The sequence below is a fragment of the Myotis lucifugus genome, unplaced genomic scaffold (genome assembly GCF_000147115.1).
Source record: "Myotis lucifugus unplaced genomic scaffold, Myoluc2.0 scaffold_5, whole genome shotgun sequence".
In the NCBI taxonomy this organism is placed as follows: domain Eukaryota; kingdom Metazoa; phylum Chordata; class Mammalia; order Chiroptera; family Vespertilionidae; genus Myotis; species Myotis lucifugus.
In genome coordinates, this window is record NW_005871053.1 from 16,283,802 (window position 1) to 16,309,730 (window position 25,929).

General features: G+C 38.1%; 1 protein-coding gene across 2 annotated transcripts in view; it reads left to right on the top strand.

Annotated features, from left to right (window-relative positions):
* The first annotated feature begins 359 nt into the window (after window positions 1–359).
* FIGN (fidgetin, microtubule severing factor) overlaps window positions 360–25,929 on the top strand; it is a 122,398-nt gene continuing 96,828 nt past the window's right edge. The window contains exons 1-2 of one of the 2 annotated variants that reach the window (XM_006083199.3): window positions 360–679; window positions 1,478–1,647. In XM_006083199.3, the coding sequence (XP_006083261.1) occupies window positions 1,623–1,647 (25 nt within the window). In that variant the 5' untranslated portion in view covers window positions 360–679; window positions 1,478–1,622. The remainder of the gene's footprint in view (window positions 680–1,477; window positions 1,648–25,929) is intronic. The other variant, XM_006083198.3, reaches the window with a different exon arrangement.

Here is a 25,929-nt window from a genome sequence, read left to right on the forward strand (position 1 = left end):
GAGGCCCCTTCCCGTCGCGCTGCTCCCCTTTCCCCGGCTGGGCGCCGGAGAAGCGGCGGGGCGCGGGCGCTCGGGTCCCCGCGCGCGTCATCATGACCTCGGGCCGCTCCGGTCGCGTGAGCGCGCGGCGGCGAGCTGGCGGCCGCCGAGGCCCGGGCCGTGTAACATGACCCGAGCGGCCGGCCGGCCGGCGCGCGCGGCCATTGCGCCCTCCCTGCCCATGAATCTCTGGCGCGTCTCTGGTCGCCCGCCCGCCCGCCCGCTTCCCTCTCTCCCCCGCCAGCTCCGCGGGCTCCGGGCGCCTCTCCCGCTCCCTCCGGTCCTCCCGCTGCCCGCCTCTCGCCACTGCCTCCCGTCCCCTCTCCCTCTCCGCCGCCGCCGCGTCCCTCTCCCTCTCGCCTTTGAAAACTGATCTTTGGCTCTTAGTGTGAAAGTGATTTGAATTTGGCTCGGCGGCGCTTTGCGCCTGCGCCCAGCCTCTGGCATGCTGGCTCCTCGCAAGCAGCTGTTTTGGGTTTGAAATTCCAACATGGCAGAGGCTGCAGTCCGTCTTCCCTTCAAAAACTTGGAATGATTTCAAATCATAGGCACCTTCACTTAACCCTCGCTCCCATTCATCAGCAAACACAGCGGATCGATGCGACGCTAACCTATCGGGCTTTTCGCTCCGCGCGTTCAGGTAAGAGGAGCTTCGTAGTTTTCTACCAGCTGTTTAAATTTGTGTGTGTGTGTGTTTGTTTTTTTTGTTTGTTTTATTTTAAAAGAATATAAATAAATCCAAGACCTGGAATAGAAGGAGACCTTCGAGTTGTGTCGTAAACATTTAATTGCATGTGCACTCGCTTCTATTCGGCACGCCAACCTGCTGTCTAATTTCTCCGTACAAAGTAGCCCTGAAACGTTAGGATGCATGTTTTTGCTGCTTAATCATTGTAACAATAGTGGGGGATTAAGAGTTCGCGATGGCAAGAATCTCGTTTTCCGCTATCTTGTGCTTACTTATTACTATCTTTTTACTTCAAAAATAAATACAAAAAAAAAATAAGAAGGAGAAAGCGGAGCCATAGGGTGGGGCTAGACTTTCTTCGGGAACTAACTTCTAAGTAAATAAGAAGTGTAAATAAGAATGTTGCACACGCAGAAAGTTGAGGTTAAATTACCATCTCGTGGCTGGGGGAACGTGATCATGTCAGAAGATCGGTGGCAGAAAAATGTAAGCACATCATCTTGGAGGGGGTACAGCGTGGTGGGCGTATTGTTGGCAGGGGACGGGAGAGAAAGATGTATAATTTAATGGTATATACAATCCACTGATCCTATTACCGTCCTCCCGGAGCTCTTGTTAGTTTCAATGGGAGTGAGTGAAATTGACATGGACTTGCATTCCTGGTCATGTGCTTTTTTTCCCTTTCTTCTCCTGTGATCTGAGATCCCCTTTTTGTTGATGTTGCTTTCCCCCTTAATTATATGCATGTAGGTTAAATGAATACCTGACGAAAGGGCCCACGTTTCAAGGCAGTGACATTTGATAGCTGAGAGGAAAAGTGGCTTTAATGAAAAGCAACCTTTGGAATTCCTGCTTGTGAGAAATCCAATTCAGCTTTTTGTGCTGCCAGCAAGAAATGATCAGTAGCACCAGTGTTTATGGTATGTCAGTTTTGGAATTTACTTCCTTTGCATCTAAATAGGAAAGACAAATTAAATGGCATGATCCAACCATTGAAGACCCTGTTTGGGAAGCAGATGCTCATGATATATAATTCCTTTTTTTTTTAAATGTATGTTTTAATCTGTCAAAATGCTTGTTTATTTTTGCTATCACATGTTTATATATTTCAGTTTTGAGTAATAGATTACTGGAGTGCACTTTTATGGGTTTAGCGGTAATCCCAAAGTTGCATGTTACTAGTAATGCACTGTATAACCACTGAAGTCAAATGGTATGTAAATTAGTTAAACTCGGTGTGGGGTTTTTGGGGAGGGGGCTGGGTGAAAAGGGGAGAGGGCGGGAGTGTAGGGAAAGACTGCTTACTAATGAAAGTATATGTCTATATCTATATATATGTACACACACAGAACTGGGTGAATTTTTTTCTCTCAATCTATTAATGCAATTGGACTATGGGCTCTCTCTCAATGATTGTACTTTGTGGAGTAATCAGTTCTTCTGAGTGTGTGTGTGTGTCTGTGTGTGTGTGTTTTGGGGAGTGAGTTATGAAGGGATATTTTTTACATGAACATAAAAATATATTTTGATTGCTTAAAGTCCTTAATGCCTTTTAAGGAACAGTGGTAGTTTTTTCTTCCTTTTTTCTTTGCTTGCCATTCACTTGACTGCCTGTCAGCGCTTTTTACTTTTAACCTGTGACAGAATTAAATAATCAGGCACTGAAATTGACTTTGTTTGAGATCGCTCTTTCCTCTTTCTTTACAAAAAATAAAAAAGGTCAGATAAATGGAGTGAGAGGGGGTTTTCAATAGCTCTTGTGACCATGCCGTGTGTACACTTTGTGATATTCAATTAAGACTAAGAGGGAACAGCAACAACAAAAAGATGTTAAAAGTATTTTGCATAACCAAAGGATATGTCCACTCTACACTGTTTCTTTTTGGGTACATTTACCCAACCACCATGCATTCACCCTGAAAAGAGAGAAAGAAGGAAAAGGGAGAATATGAAAGAAACAAATAGCAGTGGGGCAATAGCCAGGGGTCTCTAATGTGGCAGTGGTTACTGCTCTCTCATAACACAAATGTGAATACAAGGAAAGGGGCTACAAGAGCCGTTGTGCGACATACACTTCTGGTTGGACTCTGGTGACTATCGAGCTAAACACACACCACTCTTACCCGATAGGAAGGATTTGATTGAATTTTGCATTTGGAACTTGTTGACTTTGAAGCGATCAATAAGAAGACTGTTTATTTTAGAAGCACATAATTTGCCCTGAGAAATGTTTTAAGGAGGAGAGAGCACAGCTTTTTTTCCCCCGGAGCTGTTGGAGCGAATGGGATTGCCAGATGGGCGATTTCCCTCTGTGATGTTAAAGCTGTAATATATATTCAGAGCAGATTGGGCCGCTGCCTGTGATGAGGAGGATATTACATTTATAAATTTTAAATCGGAGCTCAGACAATGTGCTGAGAGCAGAAATTGGATGGTTTGACTGTTTACCTTATTGATACTTAAGTGTGATTTCTGGGTAGTCGTAATGATAACCATTGCAATAATATGTAAAAAACACATTGGGTTAGGCAATCATATAATTCATGACATTTAACACCAGATTTAAGTGTGTAAATTGCCCCCCACCCAGGCTCTGCTTACTATTAACTAATAGTCACATAATTTATTTCCCTGAGAGTTTAAATGCCTGTTGTGCAAATGATGTCCGCTCAGGACCCTTGCTATCCTACACTAGAATTCGGGGAGAAAAAGTTTATATCTGTATCTATAAAGTAGACACTTGTGTATATGTATGAAGTGGCATTAGTGGCTCCTGTTTTGTAATTCTATTGCTCGGATTATTTTTAGATTTTGTCTCAGATGTTTGGCCTAAAGGAACCAGGGCTCCAAACCTAAAAGGCTGGAAAGTGGGCAAGTGCTCACACTCTGGCAGCTCCGCTGTTGCAAATTAAAAGTGTGTTGTGGTCAGGAAATGAAAGCTACAATGTCTCTTTTGAACAAGTCGTTTATCAAGAGAAACATCTATCAGGGACTGACTGCCTTGTCACATTGATCCTCTAAAAGTTAGGTCCGAGGTGGAAGCTGCTTTGATGTTTTTGATCCTAAATTTAATACAACAGAAAAAAAGCAAGGATATTTTGACCAGAATAGATTTTTTAAAATGTTTCCTGGAACCAAGATCTATTTATTAGTATTGTACTATGGGTGACGTTTTTTGGACACAACAGTTGAAAAGTTGAAGGGGAAACCCGAGTCTTTATAAATGGTTGGTTGTTAAAATATATATTTGTAGCACGTTCAGCTATGGCTGGCTTCTTGGTTCACATGGACAGTTTGGAAATTGATTGCATTAAAGGGAAAATTATCTTGAAAGAGTGTTTTGGAGCAATAAGCAGAGATCAGAGTTTACATTCATTCACATTTTAGAGTTGCCCTCTTCTTTTTGTCTTTTCTTTTAATCCTTTATTTCTATTTCCTATCTCCATTGCATGTGTGACATATTAGCTTTTATTTGGAAAATAAACTTTTTTTCTATAAAAACCATTCTCCCAAACATGCTTGCTCACATTTTCTCTATTGTTTCTTAATTGTGCATGTGGATGGTTATCAATATAAACTACATGGACTCACAAGGCTTTTAGAACTTCAGCTTAAAATATAGGTAGGGAACAGGTTAAATGTGTCATGTATTCGCAAATACTGAATATGTTGCATGCCTTATTCAGATGTTAAAAGGTATTGTTAGGAAAATGACTATGTTTTTAAAAATGTGATTTCTTTATGAGAGAGAGAGAGAGAGAGAGAGAGAGAGAGAGAGAGAGAGGTGTTAAAAGCAGCCTGCTTCATTTTGGGAGGCAAAGATGTGAGAGAAGAGTTTTTTGGATACTTGTCTTATACCGCTAGTGGTTACTTGCTCTTTCATATGGGTCTATCAACAGCTAGGATGATAGACCACAGAGTGTGGTGGGAGTTTTGGGAAGTGTAATACTTGCTAATTAATCATGTCTGAAAGGAAAGAATCATAGCAGGGCAATAAAGTCTCATTGTTGTTTTCCTGGAAGAGGGTAAGACTTCTGTTTGGAAGCTGTATATGTGAGTTGACTTGCTTTTCTCTTCTCTTAAAAAGACAGTTTGTAGGGCCTCTTTGGAATTATTTCAGGAACCATTTTTTTTTTTAAAAATAGAGAATAGTTTTTATTTCTCCTGGCTGTACCACATCAGTGAGATTCTTAAAATTGTCTCTGGTATCTTCTGAGTGAAAACGTAGTGTGTTTTTCTTTAGTTATATTAAAGGCTTCAGTGGCTAAGTTTCCAGTACCATTTTTTTCCCCCATAAATAGAAAATCTTTTTTTGTGTTTTTATTCATGTTGGGCAGGGACTTTGAAAATCTTTTTGTAGGCAGGTACTTATGACAGAAATACAAGAGCGCAGAGATTTCATTAATTACTTTTAGATAGCACAAGAGTATGGCCAGAGGGGAGAAAAGAAGTAGTACTTCCAAGAATCTGTAGAGAAAAATCTGTATAAAACTTGAGATTTCTAAGATAGTTGAAAATATTACCTGAGAAGATAAATGAATAATATAATTATAGATACATTATTTTTTTCCCCTGAATTTTTGGCTGTCACTTTTTAGATTTTCTCCCCCTTAGTTTAAGCATGGGGTCAGATTCCAAAAGTTTAAGTGTCTGCAACATTTTTCAAAATTTTTTATCTCAAGGTGAAGACGGCTATGCTAATGATTCCCTATTTTTGTCTGTTTGGATGCCTTGAATGATTGCCTCATTAAGTAATCAGTTTCACTGGTCCCAAATCAGCAGAATTGCTAGGTGTACTTGAAACAATTGCAGGCTGTGATGTTTAGTACTTTCTAGTCTGGTCCTAGACTCTGGTTTAATAGAAATGTTTGCTGTTTTTGCCTTTGATCAATATATTCTTGAGTACAGATTTCACATACTGCTTTTATATAAAGTACCACATTTGCTGTTATAGAGCTAATAAATTTAATTACCAGGAATTTAAATTGATTTATAAATTTATGATTGGGAAAAAGTGTTTTGCAGACATTTGTGTGAAATAATGATCAATAAGACTTGATTAATCATATCTGCTTTTCTATCTTGAGTCATTGATAAACTAGAATAAGTAAATGGCACAGGAAACAATGGAAATTGTGTTTTCAATGAAAAAAATTAATATAACTGTCGCTTTCTTTTGGGATATACAAGAGCTGATGTTTTATTAAAATCAGTTAAACTTGGAAAATATTTTAGGTACTACTTAGAAGACTGCAAGTCCAAAAATTGTTCCATTTTTCAATTCTCTCTCGCTCTCTTTCTCTCTCTCTCTCTCTCTCTCTGACATACACACACTCCACCTAAAGTTTATGTCTATTAAAACAGTCCTTTTTTTTTTTCAAAGACTAAAAACAAATTTCTGTGTAGCAGGTACTTTTCATGGTTGGATTTTATTTTATTACTTTTTTTCTACACTTGCACTTTTATTATTAACTTTTCATTCAATTTATGGTAGAAATTTCAAGCATAGGTGCTCTGACATGGTTGTCGATGAGTGATCCTTTTGCTATTTTCGATGTCAGTATTTAAATGACAATTGTACTTGAGGGAGGCTTACTACAAGAAATGCAGAGAGTGGGAGCAAGGGGTCGGCAGGAGTAGGGTAAGAATACATTGTGCTGATAAGTTTGAAGCGAAGCAGAAGCAGGTGGGTGAGCTGCTTCCCCAGGGCAGCCGCGCAGACGGCTCTGCCTCCGCACGGCACATGCGTGCGGTACCTGTTGACGAAATCTCAGCTGAGAGACTGAGGCAGCAGAACAGATAGGTGATCAGCAACCATCCACACATGAGATATCATATGGCACTTTCTGTTAATAATATTTACATCGTTTATGCAACAAATCTGCTTGTTGTCTTGTTACTTGAATATTGACACTTTGCTTAACGTTGCATATGGTGGGCTGTCGTTGCGGGGTATATTAGAAGCAGCAAATTCAAGGAAGAATTTCAATTCAGATATATTTATGTTAAATGTAGGTATAAGGGATATGTTTGCTTATATTTGAGCTACTATGATTTTCACAAAACAATGATAGTATCACTGCCTCCAATCATTTTTGAAACTGATATATCTTGAAAGTAGAACTATTATTTATTATATGAAAGCTCAAGGTTAAACTTTTTTTTTTACCCTGCAACCCAACTTAAGCGTGCATGTTTTTATGGGAGGAAATCTGTCGTAGAACGTATTTTTAAATATAATCTTGGAAAATTTGTTGCTGTTAGGATTTTGTTCTCGTTTTCATATCATGACAAGCTTCTATTATAAGTTATTGGTGATATATAACTCACAAAGAATTTTTTTTACGACAGAATACATCATGCAGAATACCTATAAAATGTTTTCTTTTCCCCTGGGATCTTAATGTTGAAAGTAGCTTTACTCATTTTCTTTCCTGTGAGTTTTTATTTCTGCTGGTAATTAGTATAGTTCTTCTGTTCCACTTGTGGATATAGTTCAAACAAGAGAAAAGAAACTGCATTTTACTTCACTCACCAAAAAAAGTCTTTTTCCCCCACTCAACTGTTTGCCTTATGTCAATTGGATGCTTTTTAAGCAACTGACAATTGATTAAATGCCATGTACATGTGACAGCAAGCTCATCTGAGGATGAGTGACCTCTACCTACATGCCCCGGTTCATGAGGAATTATTAGTCAGGGAAACAGCAAAATTCGAAATAAAAATTTCAAAGTAGTGTAATGCGGAGCCATGAGTTTCTGGATGTTGCTGTCAACTTTTTGCTGTTCTTTTGATTTATTGTCTTTACCATAACACACGTTGTCACTTTCACCAAGGATTGGCAATGCAATGCTGGCACTTGGTGTGAAATTGAAATGTGGGGCACCTTGTTCGAAAATTATTAAGAACCCGAGACAGTATCAGCAGAGCATGGGAACAAGCGCAGAGCCCTTCCGTGGGGGACCCTGTGGCCTGCAGGGGACTCGCTAGCCCTGCCGTCACCACCCCCACACGTTCATCCGGGGCCTGCTGTGTGGAAGTCACAGGTTTCCCACTTGGAGACAGACGATTCCACAGCAATTCCATCTGCCTCTTCCTAAAGAGATATTAGAGCTGGTGGAGCAAGAGTGTCGATGGGAAAATGGACCTTCAGGTATCTTCTACTCTTTCTGTTCATGAAGTGGTGGCTGAAATACTTTCCTTTATCTCATGTTGCTTTTTGTCTGACATGTGCTCCCATATATCACATGAATTTTGCAAATATTCTTAGGAGAAACACTGTGTCTTGGAATTGTTTGCTCACAGGTACATGCTTAGGTAGGTATTCCCCAGGCACAGGATGGTTGGAAAGGGGGTTGGGGAGGATTTTAATAAGATTTGTAATAAGAACCCGGCAGTTTCTCTGTTGGCATGCACCGGCACTAACACACCTGTTTTCAAGCACAAGTAAAATAAGTATTATTAATGTGGAATCCTGAATTATCTATAGGCAGAAAATCCTGACTATTACAAAATAAGAGCACTACTCATTGAGTGCTAGTCGGGGAAGAGGGGCAAACACAAATAATTATCTCGTTATCATAGTAACAGTATTGATATTTTGACATGAGGAAGTGGCATTGTAGTTACATAAACAGGTGGTGACAGCTGTGATACAGATGGAATGTAACTCTTTCCTTAACGTCGCAGTATGCTATATTCACTGTGTGAACTTGGTTTCTGAACTTGAATTAGAGTAACCTCCTTCCCCCTGAACCATGTAGTCATCCTCTATGACTCCTTTCCCTTTGGGTGTGAACATTCAGTGTTGATGGGTGGACAAAACTTTTTTACCTTGTTGCTTCCCAAGGTACTTCTCAATGAGATCAAGCTTGCATTGAGATACCTAAAACTAAAATTTGAAGTCAAGCAGCTTTTTCAAATCAAAACTGAGATACGATGGAATGTCCAGCAAGTGATGGATCTGAGGGCACTTGAAGTTGTACCATTTATTTTCAAAAGATATTTCTCACATCAGATGACTCTGCCAGGAAGAGAAATATCAAAGACCTCAGAAAAGTAACTGTCCATTTATGTAACCCAAGACTGGGGGAGAGTGGGGGGCTTTAAAGATGTTTCTGAAGAAGAAAACATATTGAACTTATTTTGAATGCCTTGTTAGGCATCGTGGAGAGAAATACTATCTATGAGCCCTTCTAAGAAGAAAAATCTTTGCCCTGTGTAATAACAAGGCATTACTTTCTCAGGTGAGACATCCTTTAAGGAAAGGAGGATTGGAAATAACTATTACAAGTGTCCCATTCAATTATAAATTCACCCCGCAGTTTAGGAGTCTTTTGCATTAAAGACATTGTAAAGTCGAAATATTTTAATAGGCAGTTTAGCCACAATAGACATTTTTTAAATATTCTGTGTTGTATAAGCTATCTACAAATTCTATAGCATAATTTAAATTGGAACCCTTCTTTTCCCACCTGACTTCTATCCTTTAGTATGTTATATTTTCACATTATGTGTTTGGCTTGAAAAAAAAATTAAACCAGAAATCTGGGTAAATATGTGGCAATAGAGTGCATTGGTATGCCCCAAATAGCTGTTTTATTTCTCTTGACTTCTCACTTTCCATTTCAAATTGAAGATTGTAAACTCTTTTTCTTAGATCATATACCGAATGATGTTAAAGTATAAATCTTAATTAGGTATGATTCACTGATTTTAATCTTACAAGATAATTATTCTGAGTAGGATAAAAGGTTCCCTTTAAGAGATTGCATTTTCATTACAATCCCCATTTAAGATCACACAAAGACAACTAAATAAACAGAGTACTATTATTCTTTTAAGCTTAAGTCAATATTTTGAATTTAAGTATATGGATGAAGAAATCATAATATGGGTAGGGCAGTCTTACTGTTTGCAAACTTTCCGTTCCTTTGATAAATTTTACTGCTAGAAATTACATGTACCAGAAGGAATCTTTTAAATAAAAATTACAGTTTTGGTGATCTACTTGGATGGAATAAGCTCTCGTGCGTGTGCACAGTTACATTTCTTTGTGAAGGTATGGATGTCAGAGACGCCTTTGGTATTTCTTTATGAGTAATTAGGTTAACGGGGTTAGTTAGAAAATGTATCCTTTCCTGGCAAATGAAAAATTACATTCAAGCAGAGGTAAAGGAGTAGAACATATTCATGACTTTAAGTACTTAAAAAGATATTTTATGAGTCATTTTTAAAGAATAATACCGAGTATGTAACTTGTTAAGAATAATGGCCATTTTTTTCTTTTTAAAGCACATCTATATTAAAACTGACTTTTTGTTCATGAGTCACAAATCTGGAGTCAATTTTAGGCCCAATTTACAAAAGATGTGGGTCTAATCCCCCGCTCCCCTCTTCCGTGGTATCCTAGCCAGTAGTGTTGGTGCAAAGTTCTCCTTTAAAGAGGCATTTTCATTTGCATTATTCAGGAGATTAAGCAACATTTTTGAGTGGAATGTTGATATGACCCAAATATAGCCCTGAATGGCCGGTATCCTTGTCAGACAAACTAGAAGGATAAAATAACACCAGCTTTGGGATTTTATATCTCTACATGAACAGTGCTTGTTTTTTCTCTGGAGAGATTTTAAATGTACTCAGAATGTACATTTAAATGATGTGTTTCCTAATTGGAGAAATATGTTTTATATAATTTTAAGAGTAGTAATCAACTAGTCGTCAATATGAATTTACTTATGGATGGCAAGATAGTATAGCACTAAAGAATCTTATTCAGAAATAGATGCTTAGATTGAGCTAGTGCATACAGTAAATATGCAAAATTCCTTTGGGGATTTTTATTTTTTTTTTGGATATAGGTATAAATTCTCTGTCAATAACATTTAAGCAGTTAAAATATCAGGAAAAATATAATATTGAACATTTTTTTATCATGTGGTGTTCTTTCAATAAGTCCTTAATGCATGCATACAAGACATAAATGCTTGTTTTATTTTTATCTTGTTTTATTTTGTTTCAGCATCAAAGTAACAAGAACCTAAGGAGAAACTGTTTTGTACTGTTTATTTTGAGAAATATGGAGTGAGAACAGTATAACATGTGGTATAGGATTTTTATAATGATGGGCAAAAATCCCCAATTTATCCCAATATAATTATATTTTCTTGAAATCTATTCTTCTGTGCCAGAATGCCACTGTTGTTGAGCTATCACCTGGGAGGTGTTGCTGGTATATAACTGTGATGTGCATAAGTACCTAAATACATATACTTTTTATGTTTACCCATCATTTCTACCAGCCATCTCTGCAGGTGTTCTTGTGCTTCAGGCCAGGGAGAGAAACGTTTTCTTATTTTGTTATTTGCAAACTCATCAGGAACCTTGCTCTCTCATCCATCCTCCTGCTGCTGGGATCCAGTCTTACCCATGCCTATTTGAAGGGGTTGGTTTTTGTTTTTTAGTATTCATTTGTAGGGCTGGTTATTATTTGACCATCTGGAAAATCAGATTTCACTTGAGCAATTGGAATGTGATATTTAGATCAGGAGGAGGTAGTTTGCATTAATTAAGAGGATATTGAGTTGTGCAGTGGGAAGAAAGTATAGCAACAGTTTTGGGCATGGACAAAAGGTGAAAGACAACTTGTGGGAATGGGGAAATGTCTGAAGGAAAAACTAATTAGGGAAGTTGGTGAGGAAAGCTAAGGGTAAGGACTGTTTACATGTGACTTGCTAAAGATGCTATTGGCAATTTAATAATTAAATCTTAATAAAGTTATATGAGGAACTGATCATTTATTAGGAATTAGTAACTAATACATATTAAATAGCACATAGCACTATAATCTAAACCAATGTTATTCTCGATTTTTTAAATGGCAGGTTCTAGATCAAACCTTGAATATATGCAATTTGTGATCATCCCAATTAAAACAACTATTTTCCCCCTCCCTTTCCCCCATAATTTGAAAAGGTATAAGAAAATACATATTTTTAAAGTTGACTCATATTTTTCAGACTCTTTTTATTCTACCTCAGCATACTCAATTTGATTAGGCCACAAATGAAGTTATAGAAGAAAGTCATTTGAGGATTGGGATATAACTTTTTAAAGCTTCTTTTGGGAAATTATAAGGACTTCAAGTCATTACAGTATACACATGTATAATTTGATTTGATTTGAGCAAAGATTGATAAGATTGATAAGTTTTGTATCTACTTTGTAAATGATAGCTGTAACTTATCAACCAAACCAAAACAAACAAGAAAATCTTGCCAAAGCCCTACCTTAGACCAGTCAAATGGAAATTTGAAGGATGAACAATTTCTCTCAGGCTCCCCCAGTGATTCTGATGTAAAGTTGGAATTGAAAACCACTTCTCTGATACTTACACATTTCTATAAAAATCAATACATTGCATTAGATTTTAAACATTTTGTCTTTTTAAAAGATCATTCTTCCTGGTTTAAAATAATAAAAATAGAGATATCTATTCAGAATTGAGGGTACTAATGATATGTACTAGAGCTAGTTCATTATCTGGCTAAAGTTCAACAACAATTTATGAAGAACCTTGAGAACATTGCCACCATGCTAGAAGAGTAACTCAGGGAAGTGAAGGTGGGGAAGAAAAGTGTCAGCAGAAGTCAACAATCTATCATATTTGTGACTTTTGGTAAATCACTCAACCTCTCTGAGATTCAGTTTACTTTTTATAAAAGGCAAGTTGATCAAATGACTATTAAGATTTTCTCTTGTTCCATACAGTTCATGACTGCTTGGTCATGACTAGTGACCTTGAGTAACTTGGAACTTTACTAGTGACCAGTGCCTGATGGAAAAGACTTTTTGTTTTTCTTTAAGAAATTCCAGAAATTGTCTTGAAAACAATGAAGGAAGCTCAAGGACCATTTGTGACTTTGTTAAGCCCTTCAGAAGGGGTGGTAACCATTCATTAAATATGCTTACCAATTGGTTGCAAGCCATGTGTCAGATATCTCCAGAGATAAGTAGGTTAGCCAATGCTTTCTCCTTGTAAGAGATAGAAATCGACTGACAAGCAGATCACCTTAAGCAGTAGTGGAGTTAGGGACATCACATCCTTTATATGTATAAAAGATCTGTATGAGAGTTAGATCTTTATCAAACCAAAAGCAATTCTATGTGTTCTCTCTTGTATCCCTCACTAGTCTTTGTTCATTTTTTCACTCTCTAGAATGTTCTTCTTCATCTGTTGAAATTCTACCAGAACTTTGACAGCTCAGATGTTGCATCATCTGTGAAAACTTCCCTGAGCCCTCCTAATCAGGATCTATTTCTTTTTTATTATTATTTAAAGTATTACAAATAGTAGTACATATGTCTACTTTTTCCCCCATTGACCTCCCCTTGAATTCCCCCACCCCCCAGTACATGCCCTCATCCCCCCAGTGTCTGTGTCCATTGGTTATGCTTATATGCATGAATACAAGTCCTTTGGTTGATCTCTTACCTCCCCCTACCCTCCCCTGCAATTATACTCAATGGGCAAAAACTAAAACCATTTCCCCTGAGAACTGGAACAAGGCAGGGATGCCCAATCTCACCACTCCTGTTCGACATACTACTGGAAGTACTAGCCATGGTGATCAGACAAGAATAAGAAATAAAAGGCATCCAAATTGGAAAAGAAGAAATAAAATTGTCATTATTCGCAGATGACATGATATTGTACATAGAAAACCCTAAAGACTCTATCAAAAAACTACTAGACTTAATAAATGAATTCAGCATTGTAGCAGGATACAAAATTAACACCCAGAAGTCTATGGCTCTTTTATACACCACTAATGAACTCACAGAAAGAGAAACTAAAAAATCCCATTTACCATTGTAACAAAAAAATTACCATACCTAGGAATAAATTTAACCAAGGAGGTATAATTTTCTGTACTCAGAAAATTACAGGATGCTGGGGAAAAAGATAGAGGAAAACATAAACAAACTAAGAGGCCCGATGCATGAAATTTGTGCAAGAGTAGGCCTTCCTTCCCCCACTTGCCGGCACCGGCTTCCCTCCGGTACCCAGAACCCGGGCTTCCCTCACATAGGGAGGCCCTGCCCATGCACCGCAGCCCACTGGTTGGTGGTCTGGGCCTCCCTCTTTGGGGCGATCATGGAGCCCCTCGATTGATTGCCCTGCTGGCCGGTGGCCTGGACCTCCCTCTGCAGGATGATCATGGGGTGATGGCCAGGTCCCCAACCAATCACATTGTACTCGCCTTGGCTGGCCTGGCACCAGTGGGTGTCATAGCGTGGTCCTGGATGGTCGTCCGGATGGTTGTTCCACTGTTTGGCCGTTCGGTCGATTTGCATATTACGCTTTTATTACATAGGATGGAAGAATATACCCAGTTCATGGATTGGTAGAATCAACATCATTAAAATGTCCATACTACCCAAAGCAATCTATAAATTCAATGCAATCCCCATTAAAATACCAACGGCATACTTCAAAGACCTACAACAAACTCTCCAAAAATTCATCTGGAATAAAAAAAGACCCTGAATAGCTGCAGCAATCTTGAGAAAGAAGAACAAAGTTGGAGGGATCACAATACCAGATATCAAGCTATACTACAAAGCCAAGATTCTGAAAACTGCCTGGTACTGGCACAAGAACAGACATATAGACCAGAGGATCCATTTCTTGATATGCCCTAAGCACTTTTTAAAAATCTCCTTTCAAGTATTTGCTATAATCTTTTTTTTTCTACTATAGATTGCTGGGCATTTGCATTTCTCATTTATGAAATTATAAACTCCTCGAGAGCAGACCGCATTTAATTCTTTTTTATTTTTAATCTCCTCCTTGTCTATACAGTACAAGACCTATGATAGATGTTCGATAAATGGTGAATTGAATTGATAAAAGGGTAGGAAACTATTACTTGGTTAATCTTTTATTAATCTTGCTTTTTTAAAAGTTGGGAGATCTTTTTAAAATATTTAAGGAACAGAAGTATTAAAATTGTGTGTTTTATTTAAAATGAAATTTCTATATTCTTCATGTAATTAAATTACCAAAGACCTCATAACACTGAAAAACAGTTTTATAATTATGTACCTAAAAAAAAAGAGCTTACAGTCATTTGTTCTATTTTTATATTTCTGGGTAGGAGGGCATTTAACCTATTTTATAAAGACAGAGTTATAATGATATCTTTAAAAACTTACAAAACAAAAATCTATAGCCTATTTGATTGTAGGCAATAACAAATGTCTTCAAATCACTGAGTTCTACATATTTAACTTTTTTCCCTGTGTGTTTGCTGTCAGAAACATTTGAAAGTGTAGAATCATAAAATATTAGATAAGGAGACTTCCAAATCAAACTTCTTGCCAACATAGGGTTGATTGACAGATGGTTATTTAGCTTTTGATTGAACATAGGAAATCAGCACCTCATAAGGCATGTCTTCCTATTTTGTTCTTTGTTCAATAAATAGGTAGAGTGCAAAGATGTGCCCAGCAGTACTCAAAACAGATTTCCCTGGGAACATGATGGTACTTATGGTGATAAGATGTGAGATGCCAGCTAGCTGATCTACAGTTGATATGTTAACTTTTGTTGACTCTGTAGTTTGTGAATATCTTTGGTTACATTTTTTTAAAATCCTCACCAGAGGATATGTTTAGTTATTTTAGGGAGAGGAGAGGCGGGGGGGGGGGGGAGAGAGAGAGAGAGAGAGAGAGAGAGAGAGATCAATTGGTTGTCTCTCACACATGCCCTGATCAGGGATCGAACCCATAACCTTTTGGCGTATGGGATGATGCTCCAACCAACTAAGCCATTGGCCAGGGCTCTTTGGTTACATTTTAATCAGCATATTTTTGTTCTATATTCAGTGTCTGACACTATTAATTTATTTTGTACTAAATACTGGGCAGTAAACCGTTTAGCTGGGGTTACACCCAATGACCCTGTCTTCTAATGGCTCAGTTGCATTACCAGTTTGGTTTGTGTGCTATGGAAGGGTCAGTTTCCCTCTGAAACCTGTCACCAGTGTTACAACAAATAGCATTACAGCATTTTCTAAGGGAAATTCAAGTTGATCAAATGTTGAAATGTAATGAGTTAGTCAACAGTACTTTACAAGGTTTCTGTGTTATATTTGTGCATTTGGACTTAAAGGTAAATGTACCAGAGAGCAGCACTTGTTTATAAGGCTTCATGAAAGAACTCAGAAAAAACAAAGGCTCTGTTGTCATTCTTTAAAAAAAAACACACGCAATTTTAATAAGGAAACCTATAACCTTTGCTCAATAGTTTTCTTCCAATTTGGGCTCTTCAGATTTGGAAAGTTCTAGATGCTATCTTTCCATTTCATATTGAAATCTAGATTGATCTCATACACTCTACATGGAAGAAAATATCTGCAGGGCTGATTGTTGAACCTGGATTATTACAAAAATATGCCATTAAGTAAGCTCCTGTGGACAAATGTTGTGTAGTTAATTGCATGCAAACACATCTTCATCCAACAGCTATAGTAGTAAAGGATAGTACATCGTAGGTACAATAATAAAGATTGTGAAACTCTATGTTAAAAGTAGCAAAAGCATTTTTGCAGTTTGACCACAACAATCTATTTAGTTCTTTTGTTAAATATACTCCTCTGGTTTCCTGGAAACCATTCTGTAAACTTCAAGCAAGTTAAAATTGCTCAAATATAAGTTAAAATCCATGAGATTGAGAGTAATGTCTATGAATTGGTTGTTGGTGACTTGACAACAACCAAACTAAAGCAAAGAAAAATTTTAAGAGACACCGGCTTAAAATTTTCCCCAATTTATGGTCAGAAATTTGGAGTTTTAAAGTAAAATAAAAGTAGGCATGCAGATTTTTTACACCTACCATGTCAGCCATTTTTCCTTTAGTCCTCTCATAAAGGGAAATTGGGTGATTCCCTAGAGGGAATAGTAATATAAGTTGGTGGCCACAAAATATGAGGCATAGTTAAAAGTCAGTGGTCAATCGTTTATTTTCTTGTCCCTTCTTCTCCCCCTACCCCCCCTCCTTGCCCTCATAGGTGGTAGCTTCTAGTAATTGAAATTTTTGTTAGGTCTAGACATGGCAGTTCTTAAAAAATACGAAGTTATATTTGTCCTCTTGGCTTAAAATCTGAAATGAAAACTAAAATTATTTCAAATGAATACAGCTGTGTGATATGTGTTGTACGTGTGTGTGTGTGTGTGTGTGTGTGTGTGTGTGTGTGTGTGTTTTCAGTGAAGCAACCCATGAGAAAGGTGACTGCATTCTGAATGGGCCAGTTGGTAGCTCTCAACAGACTAAGTGAGCCAATTTAAATCTTGCTCCAGATTCTTAACTAAGCGTCCCCAGGGGCAGCCCGGGAGGTGGCACTTATCTGTTTCTTAGTGATAGGTTTGGCATGGTATTCAGTCAGTTCAAGATCAGTAAACATCACTTACAAGAAGTTAGTTAAACTGAAATTTAAAATGGATATTGAGGTATAGTTCTCTCTAACATGGCTTGAATATATTTGTTGTATATGCACAAAGAGAATGTTTTCAATGGATTCTTTTGATCAGAGTAAAAAGTAATCACAAATAAGCCATTAAAATGTGCTTTTCTGACGAGGACGTTTTCTGGGAGTGACTGACCATGCCATGCCGTCTTGCAGCGCGCAGTCTTTGTCCAAGGTTTAGTTTAGTCATGCATGTGTCCTTGAAGAAAGGGAGCATCTCTCACAACATTTTGTACAACTGAAATCAGATACCGGTTTTTATTGCAGAACCAAGCCTACAAATGTTTCTCTTTAAAGACATTTTTAATAGAAGCAGTAAGGTATAAATCATTTAAGCAATTACCTGGACATTGTGGAAATGGGGCTTGGCTTGTTCTGTAGCCCCAGATGTTTCCAGATTCCAGTAATAACCTGGTCCAGATATTTACAGCTTAATTTTCTGTGCATGTGTACTTGTCCACAAATGGCTCCTATTCCCCAGTTTCTGTTGGACAACTGGGCCACTTAGAGGTAAAGAAAGTGATTTCCGCTTGGGTGATGACAAACATTAATGGTTATAATAAGTTGCTTCTAGAAACTTTGATCACTTAAAACATATATAGTGGCTAAGCCTTAGAGGATCTTATACTAAGAAATAAAATAAATTATTCAAATGGCAGTTTTTCTTTATGGATGGGGATGGGGGTAGCAGCCTCTCCCATCCCTCAACATTTTATTTAGCCTTGATATACTATGTGATAAAAGTGTGGTGTGTTTTTTTTTACATGTATCTTCTGGCACTGGTTGGGTTATCATGCAGGCTGCTAGTTTTCTTTGCATCACTACGCCACAGTTTTCCTTGTTCTTACTAGAAACTAAACAAATGGAAAAATAACGATTGGTAACCATCTGCTGTGCAGAAATTTCACATATAGCAGTTAAGTCTATTTTATAAAACAAGACCAAATGAGTGAATTATACTGTTGCCAGTAAACAGCAACATGCAGTAGAGCTGCCTTTGGACAAAGCAGGAGCAGAGGGAGCCAGCATTTCATTATGGGAAGTCAGTGTTTTGGGCTGTGGGGCTGTGTATGTACGTATATGTGTCTGTGTGTCTACTGCTTATGTAAAGAGAATGGCTGTTTCCTCTCTACCTGCTCCTTGTGTCTCTGTTCTTGCCCCCATAATTCCAATCAAGTAAATCAGAGTGATGCGGATGCAAATAAATCATCAATTTAATCACATCATCTTATATCTATTGATTTGCTTACAAAACAAAGTCTAAATCCATAAAGTCACACGGAAGGAAGATTTGTAAAGGTATGTAGGCTCCAGATCAGAATCGTGATTTCCTAAGTTGTACATATTATAATGACTGCTGGCTAGCCAGGGCAGCTTTAAGTCATTCTCTTGTCTTATCCTCTGCCTAAAGAATACCTTGACTAGAAATCAGATTGAGTATATGTCTACAAGATATTGACAGGCAATGATTATTCATATAGCTGCTATTGAAGTATGGATGCTGTATTGAGGGAAGACATAATGGAATAGACAGAAGTAAGTGGTTACAAAGAATTTATTCCAACGGACCAGGTAAGGCCTGATTTTATAGTTATCCATATAATCAATCTCTCTCTCTCTCTCAAATCTGTTTACTATACCAGTATTCTTAGGCACTCAGAACATACATATTCTCTCTAACTTGCACTTATTTGATACCGGGATTTTGCCATACAGCAAGAAAAGTTGTTTAAAATGGGCAGTATATTGAGTTCAAAGGACCCATACAGTTCATAAATTCTCTGGTGTCTACTGGATTTTTCATCAGGGAGACTTCCAATAAAAATGATCTATTTTAGAAATAATATTGTTTAGTAGGTTGAAATGTGGTGTAATAAAATTAGACCTTCAGTCTTCTAAAGTTACTACTTAGATGGCACCCTTGGGATGGTAAAATGGCTGTATAAGCAGATGAATCAGACAGTTCCACTGATGGGTACATTTGTCAGTCTCTGTTACAGATATAATATATTCTTATATCTGTAATCCCGACACTGTTACATCCAAATGAAATCAACATGAGGTTGTCATCTTTAAGCAAATATGTTAAGTGTTGTCTTTTGTGCTTTAGATTTGAAAGAAAGGGGCCCAGGGGAGGCAGCATCATGCAAATGGAACAAATCCCATTTCTTCTGAGCTGGGCTGTTTTTCCCCTCCATGGCAGCTGGCTGTGTTATCTTTGTGTGTTTCTCTGAGTGCTGACAATTCTTTCAGTGATCTAAGTTAGGGCACATTAGAAAGTGGAAGCAGCTGTCTGTCGCTATACTGAGAGACGTGTTTGCTCTACTGCAAAGATGAAGGACCATGAATCCTTGACACACTCTCCCCCCTCCCCCCTGTACTTTCCAACATGATCAACATTCAGACGCACAGATTGTCTGCTTGGACAGTTTTTTGTTCTGACTGACAGCATCTGGCATAGACAAATTTAAAAATACATAGCATGCCATGCTTGGAATTGGAACATCCCTTCTTTATTAATCTTCTCATTTAAACCATTCATTTACATTTCAAGAAAGGTTACAGCTTGATATGGTTGAAACGTTGATTTTTAAATGAATAACCTTCTAATGAAACGTCTTGAATGAGTACCAAGCAGCTAGTGTTCATTAAAAATTACACCCGATTAACACGGCCTTGAAAGCCGGAGAGGAAAGGGATTTCTTATTGTTTTAATCCACAATGCAATCCAGTGTTTACCTTTCTGCCACAAAGCGAATAGAAATGATGCCTGTACTGGCAACACTTCTGATATTGAACACAACTATGATATCACCCCCAAGCCGACAAAACACTTGGCCTTGTTTAATCAGCTTTCTTTCCCTTGGAAAACCCCCAGAGGTGTTAAAAAAAATTAAACATCACCAAAATATGCCTCTTTCAAATCCTCTCTTTCTCCATGTCCCACCCCTCCCCCACCCCAAAATACTGTGTCTCTAAGCCCAGGGAGGAGGGGGGAAAGCTTATGTTTTCAGATGGAAAAGTGGTAGAAAACGCTTTTAGATTAAACATTCCCTCTGACCCCAGGATGGTGGATATACATTTATTTGTCTGCATTACTTTAGTAATAAAACATAACAGTGCAAAAATTGCTCGCTCTCTCTGCCTCACGTCACCCCGCACACATTCACATTTCTTATCCATTTTTGATTCCACAGCCAACCTTAGCAACATGCTTGTCTAGCATTTATGTAAAAATAATATGAAAATGGGCCATATCAGTCTGTGTGTGGACTTTGAGTCCAGGGCTGGGGGTGGGGTGGGGGAAGGAGAAGCCTCCTTTTATCATGCATTTTTAGACTTTTCATATCACTGCAGATTTCAGCTGTAACTACTCAACTGCCAGTGTTCTAAAGGGTGTGTGGAGGGAGGGGTGTTGCAGAATTATAATTTTTTTAAAAAAAAAACAAACTGTTCATGTGCTAGGTGGTAAATATGTAAAGCCAGCTTGCTGGTTAACTTGGAAAAACAGGCTTCAGAGAGAAGTTCAATTAACAGTTGTAGGCAGAAGAGGTGATGTCTTTCTTCAGCACGTGCAAGAGGTCATTTGCTTTAGGATAAATTTTGACGAATTTCACAGAGAAATAGATGCTGAAATAAAAATGAAAACAGAGTACAGCTTCCTATCAAAGGCACTTTTACATTCTTGAATAGGAGAGGGGAAAATGACATATTTTTATTCCAGGGTTATTTTAAATTTTGCTAATGTGTATGTTGTGTACTTCTTTCATTTAAACTGTTCATTTTAAAAAAAATAAATCCTGAAACTTAGCATTGTCTTTGAATCTGGAATCAGCACCCCTCCACCCAGATCTGGGCTCTAGAAATTTAGGGTAGACAGTCTACTGTTTGGTTATTGTTTTCATTTCTTTTCTGTTTCTTTTTCTTTTTCCAAGAAGCTAATGGCAAGGAATCAAATCCAAATAGATCTAGTTATAGTGTTTTGATTGCCAGTAAATGTTTTATACTCTACATTTTAAATATAAATTACTTCATTTGTCATTTTCCACTTTGATTTTTTTTTTAATGACCAGGTTTTAAAGGTAGTGCCAATGTGCATCTGTAAGCAAACTGGGAATGGGTTAGAGCACACTATTCCCTCGGGTAAAAAGCCAGGTTTAGCAGTAATGCTTTTAATCTGGACTTGTAGAGGATTCTGGAGCATCCATAGATCTGCTCCAGTAATTACCATACCCCAAGTGGCACTGGGAGAGACATTTGCCTAAAAACTTGATGTCTTCATTACGCTGTTTACATTTTAATTAGAAACATGAAAATTACTGATTCATTCAGACAACTATAGTTTAAGTGGTTTCGTTCACCATCCAATAAATCATAAAAAAAACCCACACCAACCCACAGTTGGCATAAATAGTTTACTAGGAATCATTCATGGGAATAATGTGTTGGCACTATAAGCTGCTTAAAATATGTTTTTATTTTACCAGAGGTAGAATTTGCATATAAATTAGAGAATGGCATTTTAAGTTGACAGTCATTTATGCAGAATACCACCCACATGCAAATACATATATGGTTGTCTATGTATACTGTCTGAGTTTGTGGGCTTTGGCAGTATTGTGAATGTGGATATTTACCAGGCCTCCTCTATCAGTTTTTAAAATGCACGTCCTCTTTTTTAAAGTCCATTCATAAATCTTGTGGGTGTTCTCAATATGCATATCCCCAAACATATCTCTTTTTTTTCTGTTGGGCAATATCAACTTGCAATAGGAAAAATGCTTATTGCTTGTATGCATATGTCTGGAGAAGGAGTGGCTGCTGCATTTGTCCATTCATTCCCTCCTCCCTCTCTTTGCCATCCTCCCCTAACTTTTGCATGTACCTGTCAGTGCTGCTGTGGCGAACCGCTCCCACTCCCACTCCCAGCAGCGGGACTGAAGTGGGGTGGCTGTCAGAGTCCATTCGTGAGTCAGCAGCACGTCCATGGCCTGAATCTTACGACAGTCACTCATCCAGTTATCCCCTGCCCAGGGGACAAGCGTCCTCCTCATCAGCTAGGGGGAATGGCCCTTCTGTCTGGCACACTCAAAACCCCGAATCTCCCCACAGGGGTGTGTGAGCTCAAATCCCCCCGCCTGGAGGCAGGGCTGGGACTCCAGCTAATGACTCTGAGATGCGGAGGGTCAGCACACTGGTGAGCTGGGGTACTGAGGCATTGTGCAAGTTGAATTGTGCATTTCCCCCCATACCTGTAGACACCTCTTCTTCCCTCCCCTCCCAACCTTTTATTATAGCTAAATATTATGCAGAAAATAGCCAGGAGTAGCCACAGCCATTAAAAGCCTTTTTTTCCCCTTTTTGTCATCTTTGGTTAGCAAGTTATTGGCCATGGCTGAAGGAGGCTCTGTTATTATTTTGGGGGGTTTTGGTTTGAATGGAGCATCCAGTGAGTGAACATTGACGTTATCTCACTGTCAAGTCCATATTTTAGGCCCAGGTTTCGTTTGCATTTTAGGCCCATAGGCTATAGGGAAAAGTGAATTTCAAAAATATTACCTAGGAGGAAGGGTTACACAGGTGGTGTACTTGAAATGCTATAGCAGTCATTGCTTTAAACTTTTGAATTGTGAATGTATTACTTTGGCACTCTTGCTAACCGCATTATGTGATTTCTGGGAACTAAAGGGAGTAAGATTAATTCTCATGAGGTTGCTTTAGATGATAAATTTGGTGCTTCAATTCTGCATCTTTGGGTTTGTCTTTTTTTTAAGTTCTAGGGAATTGCCAACGTTTTAAGATACTAATCAGTGATTTTGTGTTACCCACAAAATTTAAGATTTTGATGAAAAGTCACTAAGCATCATTTTCATGCTAATCGAGGTAATTGGTCCAGGTCATCAGACCAGGACTTTAAAAGACAGTTATTAGTGCTTTGCATTTACCAGGCAGAGTTGCTGAGCACAGTAGTGAGGGTAACAGTGAATTCCTGGGCATTTGCTCATTGGTTTGCTATGCATTGCCTCTTTTTTATGGGGGTGGGGGCAGGCAGGGCGCTTATTAGGTCTCTGTACTTGCTAGATGTGATTAGACACAATAGTCGACATCTGTAAGGACAGAAACATGCTGCTTCCCTGTCCACACGGCAAAATTCTAATAGTTGTGTGCTGTCTGGCAAATCCTGTCTGCTTTATGCAGTGTGGCCCGAAACAGTTGTGTGGTGAGGGAATGCTGGCTGCTGGCCAGCCATTGACTATGAAATCCTGGGTACCTGAGAGCTTATCAGTTCTTTTGCTTTGTAAAAGAAAAAAAGTGATGAAAATGTTGGTAAACTGCCATGAAGGTTTAAGGCTGCTGGAACAAGGAGCCGTGTAATCAGATTGGAAAATGGAGCTTGAGATTCTCTGCATGGAGAGCAGCCGTCTGTGGACCCGGTGAGCCGCTGTGCGAGTGCCCAGGCTGACCACTTTGTTAGCAAATCAGCTTGTTTGCTGCAGCAGCAGGGTGGAAAAGACCAGAGCCAGTGATGGTATGTAACGGAGGGAGAGCTTTTGCATGGCACAATCTAATCAGCTTGCAATTAGCTCAGGCTCTGCAGTCACCTTCTTCATTTTCTTCTCCCCACCTCTTTGTGTTAATACTGTGCACTTTAAACAATTAAGTAAAGGAAGTAATCCTTCAAGCAAATCAAAGCCATCCTTTAATTTTATCACCCTGCTGAAAAAGTATCAGGTGGTCCACTGGTCTTCATCAGATGCTGGAAATTCTCTGGCTCACTGTAGCATAGAGAGGGGCTTTAACCAACTGCTTTTTAAAGATAATCTTTCAAATATCTTGGCAAAGTGCAGGGGGCTGGGGGGGGAGAAAATGGTACATCATTTAAACGAGCATTGATGTTGAAATTAATGTGAAAGGAGATTACCAATGCCTTTTAGTTTCTATATAGTAGTGGATCTGTTTTATATTTTTAAGAACCAGAGGGAGGCTGTGGCAGGCTGTGTGTGTGTGTGTGTGTGTGTGTGTGTGTGTGCGGTGTAGAGATCTGTGTGTATGTATCTCATCTATAAAATCCTTTTATGCTGCTGTTTATTTAGGTATTTCTATAGAGCACCTTTCTGAAGGCTGCGATGACATAGCCACTTGTACTGATAATTCCAGTACTTCACCTTTAGCGAACTTGACTCACCAGGGTTTAAAAGAACAAGGATATCATTGCCGATCAAATGTGTTGTTACTTGTTAATCCTTTAAAATAAAATTCAGATCGTGTGGGAGAGGTGAGAAGAGCAAAGCATAGGTTTGCAAAATCGGCGTGATAGTTTTACATTTTACTTAATTCAAGGACAGTGACTTCTGAAATACTACTTTACACCTATTTATCTACATAAAATAAATATTTCAGTAATATTGTTTAAGCTACCTTATTTCAAGTTTCCTCTTCCAGAAACAGGCTATTTGCTAAAATTTTATCTATGTGCATGAATCTTTGACTAGAAGTTTTATTAGATATTGGTCGTGAGGTGGAAAATGGACATTATTTCATGAATCTGTTTACTTTAGAAAGCAGCACAAAGAAATAGTTTGTTTTTAATGATTATTAAAAATTAGAGTAGTTTAAGTAATTTTGCTCTAAAATAGTCTATTTCTTTCTGGGGGGTTGTGTTAATAAAAATGAACTTAGCCTAATGTTATTGATAGTTTTCTATATTAGTATCATATTTAAATTCTCTCCACTTTGTCAATATCAGAATTCATTTGCCTTTATTAATTGACACAATACTACTAATAAACTCTTATTTTTGCTTTCAGCAAAAGCATCTCACCATTTATAACCAATCATTTAGAGACAGGTTTTTTAAAATTTAATTTAGTTAATGATTCAAAAACTTTAACTGTTCATATATTAACGTGTGAAGGGTATAGCATGACTTCTGTTTTGCCATACTTATTGATTATATGTCTTTTGTATTTGGAGAAATGAATTTAAGGTTGATATAAAATGAGATACATATTGTAAAGTGCATTTAAAATTAAGTAAGCGTCTAAGTTTGCCTCGGGGCTTTGCTGGTGTTGCATCAATGTGTCCTTTTTGTGTGTTTTGAACTTTTTTGTTTTCAGTTTTACAAAAAGATGAAACAAAACATATATCCCCTACACACATATTATGCTGTGAAGATTCACTTCATATTCTTTTAGAGGACAAACTCCATTAGATATGCACTTACTGCACGTTGGATTGTAAATCTTACAATTTAATGGTAATTCAGTGTGCAGTTATTGCTTCAGTGGCCTTTTTTCTTTCTTTTTTGTCCCTTCTCACTTGTGAAATAGGGTTACCCTTTACAAGTGCCACATCCACAGATTCATCTTTTGTACTTTGCAGTTGTTCCTGGTGCATCATTCTTAAGTGAAAGAAAGCAAAGCAAAGCGACAGAGGAACCATGTGGTGGGTGGGGAGTATGTGTGTGTGTGTGTGTGTGTGTGTGTGTGTGCAGGGGCTGGGGTCTGTCGAATGGATGAAGGGTTTCATGCTTATGCCAGAGAGAAAAAGAGACCCAGGAAGATACAGGGTCTCCAGCAACTGCATAAGCAGAAAGCTTTAGCATCATTCTAACAGATTAATCTCTTTTTTCTAAATATGCATTTGCCCCAACCTCCTTCTCAATCTAATGTT